This window comes from Ruditapes philippinarum, unplaced genomic scaffold (genome assembly GCF_026571515.1).
Source record: "Ruditapes philippinarum isolate M1 unplaced genomic scaffold, ASM2657151v2 ctg1344_1_1_1_1, whole genome shotgun sequence".
NCBI classification, from domain to species: domain Eukaryota; kingdom Metazoa; phylum Mollusca; class Bivalvia; order Venerida; family Veneridae; genus Ruditapes; species Ruditapes philippinarum.
The window spans coordinates 69,533-81,282 of record NW_026852520.1 but is presented as its reverse complement, the minus strand read 5'-3'; the positions used below and the strand labels follow the sequence as shown (position 1 = coordinate 81,282).

The 11,750-nt window shown below is 34.3% G+C and overlaps 2 protein-coding genes across 2 annotated transcripts in view; one reads left to right on the top strand and one right to left on the bottom strand.

The window, feature by feature from the left end:
• The first annotated feature begins 5,049 nt into the window (after positions 1-5,049).
• LOC132715634 (exportin-4-like) overlaps positions 5,050-11,750 on the top strand; it is a 39,653-nt gene continuing 32,952 nt past the window's right edge. Inside the window, exon 1 of the mRNA XM_060698670.1 lies at positions 5,050-5,160. Within this exon, the coding sequence (XP_060554653.1) occupies positions 5,110-5,160 (51 nt within the window). The 5' untranslated portion in view covers positions 5,050-5,109. The remainder of the gene's footprint in view (positions 5,161-11,750) is intronic.
• LOC132715602 (uncharacterized) lies at positions 6,127-7,765 on the bottom strand. Its single transcript, XM_060698622.1, has 3 exons — positions 7,478-7,765; positions 6,657-6,938; positions 6,127-6,421 (listed from the first exon to the last, which is right to left on the bottom strand). Exons 2-3 carry the CDS (start codon positions 6,913-6,915, stop codon positions 6,237-6,239), a joined length of 444 nt encoding a protein of 147 aa, XP_060554605.1. The 5' UTR covers positions 6,916-6,938; positions 7,478-7,765; the 3' UTR covers positions 6,127-6,236.

Below are 11,750 nucleotides of genomic sequence, written 5' to 3'. Positions count from 1 at the left end.
AAGCAACTGACACTTGGCGTGATAATGACGTAAATAATATCATCAGCAATAGAATACCATTTCAGAAGGAAGCTTAAATATTGGGTTAGATTCAATACTGTAGTTAGCTAGAGTTCATATCATTATAATTCATATCAGACTTCTAAAAAAATATTTTACTTTATTTACAAAAAACGCAACAACAAAAATACAAAAATAAATGATAAATAGAAACAAAAAAGGCACGCACGCACGCACATGCACATACAGACAGACAGGCAGACATACAGAATTTTTGTAATTGGTCAACTATCCTAAAATCTTATGTCAAGCAAATCAATTAAATATATTGAAAATACAGCTATGCTTTTCAAATTAGATCAAATCAAAATAGTTCTTTAGTCATATGTTAACATTTTATTACACATTACACAGTCTTTTATATACGAGTACATGTATTTTAATTAAAATATAATTGTATGTTTAATGTTGTATTTGTCAGTTTTGGTATAAACTAATGTAAACAATCTCTTTTTTACATTTTTATATTTACATATTTGTATTAGAAAATAATTGCCTAAAGCTTCTCCTCTGAAAAGAAATTCACACTGTTTCATATTTTTGCTTTCAATCATTATGTACCATTGCTTGTATGGCTAAAAGTGTGTATGTACTATTTAATGACAATAATAAATATTTATGTTTTGTTATTTATGATATGAGTGTTGGATTCGATGGCGTGAAATGATCAAATCGCCTACACAAAAAAAATAAGGCAAGAGTTATTCAAATGCAGTTCTAAATGAAAATACATGTACATGTAAATACATTCAAATTATGAACATTTATACTCATAATTCGGGCCCCTTCAAGTGCATCAAGTAACTTTTTCGTTAGAGATAATCAATACCATTCAAAATATAACTTTATTTGATTGAATTCTAACTTGAAATAAATGTAAAATCAGTTCCTAATATAGCACCATAACTTGTTGAAGATTAATATAAGTTGCAAACGTTTCTGAAGGTATTAATTTTAACAATTCTGATGATCACTTACTAATTAAAATGAATTAAAACTCATATATTTATCCTATAAACATTTCTGAAACAGTCATAATATTTTTAGACAAATATATTCTATTGTACGGAAGTATACTTATAATTATGTGGTAGAAAGTATTTTTTATAATGCAAATAGCATGTTTCTTTTTATCTTTTATAAAGTAAGAGTATCTCTTACGATTGCTGGTATTTATGTAACATAAATTACTAGTTTAGTATCTTATTTTAACATCGCTGTTTATCTATTTTTAATTCGAGACAGCTATTTACATTCGACTGTCGTTTCAGTTGTTATTGGCTTTACCCCAGTAAACATGTAGTCATACATTTAGTGAATTAAAGTCATGTCAATGTAAAATGCGACGTTCACAGCCACGAAAACATCCAGCCAAACAGAATAAAAAGCCTAACAAACGGAAAGGACACTAGGAATGGGTATGGAGGAGGCAAATGAAAGTGATTAGCATACACACTGAGTGCACCATACAATATTAAAAATAAATACAAAAATGGGATATTGAAAAGAAAACGTGGAGGGCAATAACAGTAGTGTACAAACAAGTCATATATAAAATCTTTACTGCGCTATACAATCAAACTGTAGAGCACGGCCTTGTACTGGAGGGTTTAAACCGGTCATGGGTGAATAAATACAGCTGAGTAAGAATCGCAGGGTATTGGAATGCCCCGAATACACCGAACGAAACTTACATGTACTGGAATCGATGAAGAAGTAGAACTAGAATTAAATATAACAATATTAAAATAAAGCATTATAAAAATCATTTATACTTAAGAAAAGAATGAAACAAATAAGATAGATCTATATTCTGGGCTAGCCAATGATAGCAACTTTAGATGCTTTTAGAGATATCTCCATTGCAACTGTAAATGATTCTAGAAATATCTCCAGAACTCCATGACATTTGAAAATTGGATAAAGCTACATGTATCTAACAATCTGTATACGTTTGCAATTTATCTATCTATCTATCTTCCATATAGTCAAACCCCTGCTGGGGACCTAGACTTGACGCGCGTCAACTGACAAGAATGTTAGTAAAAGAGCTGAAATAAAAGTAAATAAAAGTAATGGAAATGAGTATATTGTTAAAAACAGGTTAAAAATAGAGAAGGTATTTTAGGGAGACGTATGTTCAATCCGGCTTACAGCCAGACTGAACTCGGGGCCAGACAAGTTCATGATATCGGGTGGTAAAGCATTCCAGTGGACTATTGTTCTTGGGAAAAATGAATATTTATAGTAATCAGTTTTAGTTTGGACTTGTTGGAATGCATGGGGATGGGATGTTCTTGATGATCTTGTTAGAGGGACGATATATTTTGGGAAAGGGATAGCCACCTGGTCATGCAAGCTGTTGTGAAACATGACCAGGCGTTGGTCAATGCGCCGAAGGTCAAGGCGCCTCCATTGAAGGGAAGTCAACATGTCAGTGACACTCGACATACGGCCAAAGTCATGTTTGACCCACCTAGCAGCCCTTCTCTGGACGGACTCTATCTGGTCAATGAGAGTTCCTGTGTAGGGGGACCAGACCGTGGAGCTATACTCGAGCTGGGGCCTGACAAGTGTCTTGTATGCAGTTGACTTTAACCTTTCTGAATGAACCTTGATGTTTCGGCGTAGAAAACCAAGTGTTTGATTTGCCTTTGTTGTGATGTTGTTTATGTGTTTGTTCCATGTTAGATCATTTGATATTGTAATGCCAAGGTATTTTGCAGATGGAACTGTTTCTAATGTGGTGTTATGTAGAAGGTATTGTGTTGGAATGACTGTTTTTCGTTTTGTGATTTGGATAACCTGGCATTTTGATGGATTAAATTGCATGTCCCATTTTGTCTCCCATTGTTCAAGTTGGTGTAAGTCATGTTGCAGTAAGCTAGAATGAGAAGCGACAGTCAGAGATAGATAGATGGCCGTGTCATCAGCAAATAGGCGGACTTTAGAGGATTGGACATATTCAGGAAGGTCATTGATGTATATAAGAAATAAGAGAGGTCCGAGGACCGAGCCCTGGGGAACACCGGAGGAGACTGGTATGGAGCTGGATGTGGAGCCATTTACCACCACGGACTGTGACCTGTTGTCAAGAAAACCTTTGATCCATTTAAGAGTTTGACCCCTTATACCGTAGAAATGCAGCTTATACAGAAGTTTTTCATGGTTGACCATATCAAAGGCCTTAGAGAAGTCAAGAAGGATTAAGTCTACTTGGCTTCTCTGATTTACTGACTGTAGGATATCATCTATAAGCATTAATAGTTGGGATTGGCATGACCTTTTTCTCGGAAACCATGCTGCAATTCATAGAACAAGTTTGATCTAGTAAAGTGCTTTGTTATACTGGAGGAGACAATGTGTTCCAGGGTTTTACACAAGATACAGGTAAGAGAGATAGGGCGATAGTTGGCTGGGTCTGACTTGCTACCTTTTTTAAAGACAGGGGCCACATTTGCCGTTTTCCAGATGTCTGGTAGAGTGCTGGACTGCAGTGATTTTTGGAAAAGTTTGGACACTATAGGGGCTAATTCTTTACTGTTATTTTTCAGCACAATGGGTCTAATTTGGTCAGGTCCTGCAGCCTTATGGGGGTTTAGGTTTTTTAATAGCTTCTCAACACCTTTTACAGAGATAACAATATCACACATGGGGTTATGGGGGCTAAATGATGTGTGGGGAACCTCTCTACCTGTATCTGCCTGATCCTGTACCTTCATATCAGCAAGGAATTTAAGAGAAACAGGGGATTTAGAAGTGAAAACTGATTGAAATTGTTCATTTAGTACTGTTGCCTTGTCTTGATCTGATGTATACAGTTTATTGTGTTTTTTCAGTGAGTCAATGCCAAAGAAGTCTTGTTTTGAGTGTTTTAATAGTGAATATAGCTTTTTGGTGTTTGGTCTGGTTTGTGTTTGTTCATGTTCTTCAGAGATGTTGTTGTTAATGTTTAGTATATCTTCCAAGTAATTTTGATAGGCTAACTTAGTTTCTTTTCTGCAGAGATGTTTAATGCTGAGATATTTTTCTCTAGATTTATTTGAGTTATGGCCCTTGTACTGCTTGTAGGCTTTGTCCCTTTTCCTATATAGACGTTTGAGGTTGACCTTGATCCAGGGGAGTTTATTTTTGGAGGATGACCATTTTGATGGGATGAAAGTATTGACCCTGGAGATTGTTTGCCATAACTCTTCCACTGATTTGTTGGAGTAACTTTTTGACCTGGCAAGAGAATCATGAAGGTTGGACATATGTAACCTAAGACCGTCCCAGTCTGCCTTATTATATAAGTGGATTTTACGTGGTTTTTGGAGCTTTAAGATCAAAACAAGGTAAATTTTAATTTTGATGAAGACATCTACATGTATACATACGTAAACTTGTATGTGAATACATTGCTTAAATAATGACGAATGATGATATATTTTAATCAAATGCCTTTATTTTGAAGTAATAACAATGGTACAGCACATGTTATAGATATGTTTTCCCGAGGTTAATCGAATAACGTTTGGAAACATTAACAATTTAACTAGATTTATACACTTCGTTCAATTTTTTAAACATAGACAATTACAATGTTGTATTAAATCGTATTTGTTTTCTCTTTAGGGCACACGCATTCTTTTACTTGGGGACCATACGCCGCTTTTCATGGGATGGCACTACTGTGTCATATTAAAGGTTCCATGATAACCGCCGTATGAACACATATGCGGATGTTTCTAAATTCAAAATTTCACCATTTTTGTGTTTAAATGATAAGCTTTTGCTTAAGCCGGTGCTAGGGGGGCGTGGACTTCTTTGCTTGATCAATAAGACGTTTTCTAGTTATACCAAATTTACCATTCTCCATAACTTGTATAAATAGATAAGAAAAATCATGTGTAGTGCTATTTCTAAGTTCTCATTATCAAAAGAAAATTGAGGTGCATCTTCCATTCCTTCCCCTCACGAATCGATTTTTCTTTTTCGTATTTGAAAAAAAATGTGTGGTACATTTATTTCTTTGGAATAATTACGAACCGGTGTTACCGGGAAAACGACATGGAGGACCAAATCGTTAGAGAACTTGAAAATGCTTCTCAAATTGTACTGGTACGACTCCAGCTTTATCCTACCTTCACGAATACATAAAAACTGACGTGAAGAATAACATTTGAGCTGTTTTGATCTTGACAGATTTACACGTCACTTGTGAAACTATTTGAGAACTGTTTTTGTCTGTTTTGTTCTTTTTATGTTTTCTTTATTTTTTTGGCACTTACACACCCTTATTTGACCTAAAATATTTAAAAAATATTGCCTCTTTATGTTTAGGTTCTTTCTATTTTGATCTCAAGAGTTAAAACCAATTCATTATTAAATTAAATCTTCTGAAGTGGTATAGTAATCGGACGAAGATTTCGGATAATTTATTTTATTTATACATTTTAGGAACATAGCACATGATACAAAATATAAAATCATACTGTTAAGAGATAACATATATAAATCATATATAGAAAATGAGATCATAAAACAGCATAAAAGAGCACACTTTTTTCATAAAAAATAAAATAAGAGGTACTATGCACCTATGGATAGCCCATTAAGCTAAATGCTTATTTCCAATGGGGTCAATAGAAATAAAAAAAAAACAACATAGTTTTAACCCTCCCCCCCCCCTAAAAAAACAAACAAAAAACAACAAGATAAAAAACTAAACTAACTAACTTTGGTCAAAATATATTTGATCACAGTGCTTAACACATTAGTTGTACACATATATATCTTCTGAAAGACTTTTATAACTTTCTAGTAGGTACTTTTTAACAGATTTTTTGTATTGCACAACAGGGAATTTCCCAGGATTTTTTTTAAGCGCTACATTTTTTTAATTAGACGGGGGTGGGTGCGGGAGGGGGTCTTGACCCCGATACCGCGTGCCGAAAATTTTTGCCATTTAAGGTGTCAAGATACTGCTGTGAACTGTTTTAAAACAAATAATGAAAGCTTTTCACTTGTTAAACATTTTCTTAAGTTTTATTATTTACTTTTTCCATTTCCAACAATTCAAATAAATAAACAATTATATATAAACACAAGTTCACAACATGTGACCAACATTTATATGTATGTGTGTGTCCCATTTAAATGAGTATATTTCAGTTTTTTTTTCTATATTAACATCATTAAAAGTGGGCCTGTCTTCTAGGTTTGTTGTCCTTCCATGCATTGACTGCCTTCTCAAAGTTGAAAGATTCTAATGGGGGTCCTTGAAGGGAGACGGCAAGAAGATAGTTTAGAACTTTAACAGAGAGAAAATTCCTGTTTTCAGTCTTAACTCTCTTCAGGCAGCTGAATCCTCGCTCACAATCTGAAATTAATAAATGAAAGTAATCATTAATGTTAACCTAATGTCTTTTATTTATATTGTTTGTTTGTTTGCTGTGAATTTTTGAAAATTTAAAACTTCCAGCCTGTTTAAACTTAACTAAGTAAAAAAATTTATATTTGAAATGTTAAAAAACTTCTAGCAAAGTGTTAGACATCTGCAACTGTCATTGGAATTTCATTAATGATCAAGAGTGAATGAATTTAATAATAATTACCTGCAGTAGAGGTTGGGAGGAGGAGACCCACAGCAGCAATTCTGTAAAGAGCTGGATGACTGGTAGAAAGGTTGCCAGTAATCCAGGTCATGGTCTGGTCGGCTGACTGATCAGTCACCTCTAGACTGGCACGTACCTGGTGCCAGTGGCTGCGGCACTGCTCCATGTCTACACCAAAGTGCCTGGCCAGCTCCTGTATGTCCTGACAAACCAATGCTAAGGGGTAGGACAGTAGATTGCACTTCACAAAGCCATCCATGAACAGGCTCGATTAAAGAGGGCCTGCAAAGTTAATATTTTTTTCATTTTGGGGATTCAGTGAACAGAAACAGATTACAAGATATTTTTAATTAAAAAACAAAATGACCAATTGGCTGTCACTAAGTGGGATTGTTGATGTAAAGTTTTTGTTGTTGTTTTCACTCAGTTGCAAGTTGATAATGAACAGTCGTAAATGTTTTCAATGTTAAAGTAGCCATCAACCAAATTTATTTCTGAATATCTATGCAGTTTAATCCAAGTAAAATATGATTATCATGTATATAGTAAAAAGCAAAATGATCCTGACAGTTTCAACGACATTGCTCACAAAAAAAACTCTTAAAATTGATAGTGAACTAGGCTTCCCTTATTCATGTTAGACATATTATTTTACTACAGTACTGCTTAGACGTAACGATCACAAGAAAGTGAAAGATGAAATTGAACATTACACTTATATCAAGACAATTAACCCATTCATCCCTAAATATCAAACTGTTATATCGCATGTCAATTAATGCCAATTATATTATCAAAACAATAAAAGTTATTACACCTACCTGAAACATGTAAATATCACACATGCCGCGATTAAATTGCACCCATCTCAATACACGGTATTTGACAACACCTGAAAGTGCACCAACAGTCGTCTGCAGACATCGATGACAGGTGTCTGTGACGTCACACAGTCTAAAGGCAATCAGTGTATCGGGTTGTGTATACGCCTCAGGTAATTATCTACACAGGACATGTATATTGGCTTGTTTATTTGGCTAATTGGGGTTAACTTATAGACACAATAAAAAGGAATATCGGTCATTTTTTAAAGCGCTGTGATAATTTTAAGCGCATCGGGATTTCTTGTTCTGAAATTTTAGCGCATCGGTGCCGATGCGCTAAAAGCGCCTGGGGAATTCCCTGCACAAAATTATTAATGGATTTTATATATTCTGGCAGATCATTCCAGTCTTTAATTCCATTATAATAAAAGGTCTGTTTCATCACAGAATTACACTGGGGGACAATAAAATTAAAATTGCTTGATCTAGTTTTGTAAAATCTTGCATCAGCACAACATCTAAAGTCGGCTCTAAGGTATGATGGACTCTTTTTTGTAAAAAAATCTTATACATATGATTGAGTCTTAACTGTTTGACTCTGTTTTCTACATTTAACCAATTTAATTTTTCAAACTCATGCACTGTTACAGAAGTTCTGGGCGTTAAGTTTTGGACAAATCTTAATACCTTACTCTGAGTAATTTGTAACTTTCTTTTCAAATGTTTTGATAAACCTTCATACCAAGAGGAACAAGAGTAGTCAAAATGACACTGAATCAGGCTGAACATAAAAGCTGTTTTGTTTTAGTATCTAAAAGTCTGCTCTGCCTGTAAAAAAAATTTGAGCTTGGCATTCACTTTAGAAATAATGTTATTAACAATAGTTTCCCCAGATAAATCACTATTGATATATAGACCAAGATACTTGACTAAATTAGTACCCTTTATGCTATGACCATTACATGTAACAGTAAATTGTTCTTGCTTTTGTAATTTTCTTTTGGGGCCAAACAGCATACATTCTGTCTTACCAAGGTGGAGTGACAGCTTATTGTCTACAAGCCATTCTGAACAGCTTTCTAGGGCTGTCCCAAGTTTTTCTGATATGAAATTCGGGTCTTTATGTGAGAATAAAATAGTGCTGTCATCTGCATACAGTATTAACTTGCAATCATTATCAATACTTAAAATCATATCATTTACGTAGCACAGAAAAAGCAACGGCCCTAGAATACTACCTTGGGGGACGCCACAGGTCACACTGTTTGATTTAGAGTAAGTATTTCCTATATTAACAATTTGTGAACGTTCTGAAAGATATGATCTGAACCAGGAAATAGACTGAACACCCATTAATTCTAACTTTCCACTAAGAATATCATGGTCTATGGTGTCAAACGCCTTTTGCAAGTCAAGCATCACCATACCTGTGTATAGCCCTTTACTAGTATTAATTCTTATAACATCTTGTAAGTGAATAATACAGCTATCTGTAGAATAACACCTTCTAAAACCAGACTGGTGTTCATACAGTAAATTATTGGAAACCAAAAATGTTTCAAGTTGAACATAAGCAGCTTTCTCTAAAATTTTTGAAACTACACTTAAAATACTGACAGGCCTATAATTACCAACTTCTAGGACACTATTCTTCTTGTAAAGTGGTTATCTAGCCAACTTCATTTCATCTGGTACTTTACCTTCAGAAAAAGATAGATTTACAATGTAAGTAATTGGTATTTTCAAAACACTAGAACCATCCTTCAAAAATCGGGCAGGAATACCATCTAATCCTGTGCTTTTACTAGCATTTAAGTTGCATAGTTCCTTAAAAACAAAATTTTCAGATACATGTTGTAAATTTGAAATATTACTATCAGGATTTCTTTTACAATAAAAATTGAAAAGCTTTTCAGACCCTAAATCATACAATTTTTTACTTGAAGGTAATTTCTCAACAAGTTTAGAAGCAACACTTGTAAAAAAATCATTAAAATAATTTGAAACAGTATCAGCGTCATGGCAGTTTTCCCCATTAATTGATAATACAATATTTGAAGATTTCTTCTGGTCATTTTTATATCCAAAAGTCTTTAAGTTTTGCCAGAGTTTGCTAGGATTAAATTTGTTTTCCTCTATTTTGTTAGTAAAATATTCTGACTTAGCAGTCTTTATATCTCTTTGAATTTGATTCCTTAACTTACAAAAAATCTTATAATCCTCTCTTTCACCATACTTTTTGTATCTATATAAATAGGTATCCGGACAATTCCCCTCCCGGACGATTCCCCTCCCAGTAAATTTGAATGTTTTTTCACAACCCGGACATTTCCCCTCCCGTTATTTTTTTACGGCGGACAATTCCCCTCCCGTTATTTTAGCAGAGCGGACAATTCCCCTCCCGCTGTTGTCAGAGCGGACAATTTCCCTCCCATGGCTGTTGAACATAGATATGTTATAATAAAATAATTGTTTATTTGAAAGATATTTTTAATCGACTTTAAATACATTTTGCTTTTCTATATTGACATGAATATAAACAAAACAAAGCGCATTTTTTTGTTAAGATAATCTTTATTTCGTCAATACATTTCTGCAGCGGTAAAATAATTATAAATAATTGGTTTTGCAATCAAGGACACGTTTAATTAAGGGCAGCATTGATGAAAGATTTTTTTATTGACAGTTTGTTTATCTTAAGCAGCGGCGGCAATGATTAAAGGCGGTATAATGTCACTTTTGTGAAATAATGATTCTTAAAAGTTCCGATCTTTAACAATTTGTTGTTAAAAGTAAAAACTGTTATCTTTAATAAGAATGGTTATAGATTTTTTTATACGCAGTGGCGGCTATGATTAAGGGCCATAAAATGTCACGTTTCGCTCTGTGAAAAAACGGGAGGGGAATTGTCCTCTCTGCTAAAATAACGGGAGGGGAATTGTCGGTCCTATAAAATTAACGGGAGGGGAAAAGTCCACCCTATTAAAATAACGAGAGGGGAAATGTCCGGGTTGTGAAAATAATATGGAAGGGGAATCGTCCGGGAGGGGGATTGTCCGGGATTCATATAAATACGGGTCTCTTTGTTTGATACTATCTAGTATTTCGGAGTTAATCCAAGGCTCTGACTGGTTACGTAGTCTTACTTCCTTTACTGGGGCCACAGAGTCTAAAACACTAGTAAACACATTTTTAAAAGAAATCCATGCAGTATTAACATCAGTAGAGTAAAAACAAGTACTCCAGTCAGCATTTGTTAATCTGGAAATAAAATCTGTTTTATCATAATTTTTTAAAGACCTGATTTTAACATAATTATGTTCCTTTGCAGGAACTTTCACTATTTTTCTTGTGCAAAAAGTAAGCATATGATCACTCAGACCCATAGGAATAACTCCTGACTGAGATATTTTTTCTTTGTTATTACATAGAATATGATCAAGTAGACTAATAGATGAACTAAAAATTCAGGTAGGTTCTGAAATAACCTGTTCTAAATTAAAAAGCCGTAAAATATTGTAATAAGACTTGTAAAAAGAACCAGACTTATGTAATACACAAATATTAAAATCACCTTAAATTATAGTTTCACAATCTGTTCTTAAATGAGTTAAAATGTTTTCAAAACTGTACAAAAAACTAGAATGTTTTGGAGTTCTGTAGACAGTCCCAACAATGATAAGCTTGTTTCTTGGCAAGAGTAGTTCCAGGAATAAGATTTCTTCGCCATCCATGATAAGTCTGTTCTTATATTGAACGCCAGGTCGTCACGTACAAACATGCACACTCCACCTCCATTCCTGTTGCGGTCACGCCTTATAACTAAATAATTTGGGACATTAACTTCCCCATCAGGTACTGAAGAGTCGAGCCAGGTTTCTGACACTGAGATACGAGCTGCTTTGGATTTTAGTGCAATTAGCCGGAGTTCCGATATTTTAGGAAGTAAGGATCTCGCAATAACTTTAATAAAATGCAGTCCTTTTTGAAAGAAACACTGGAAATGATCTTGACTTATTTCAGAAGGATTTTGTGTTTCATTTGAATTTGTCGTAAACAACAATTCAGAGTCATTAAAATTAGGAGCATCTTGTGAAAATGGAAGTTCAGTAAATGTGCATCCATTACACGTAAAGTTAAATATATCTATATATATATATATATGTATCCGGACAATTCCCCTCCCGGACGATTCCCCTCCCAGTAAATTTGAATGTTTTTTCACAACCCGGACATTTCCCCTCCCGTTATTTTTTTACGGCGGACAATT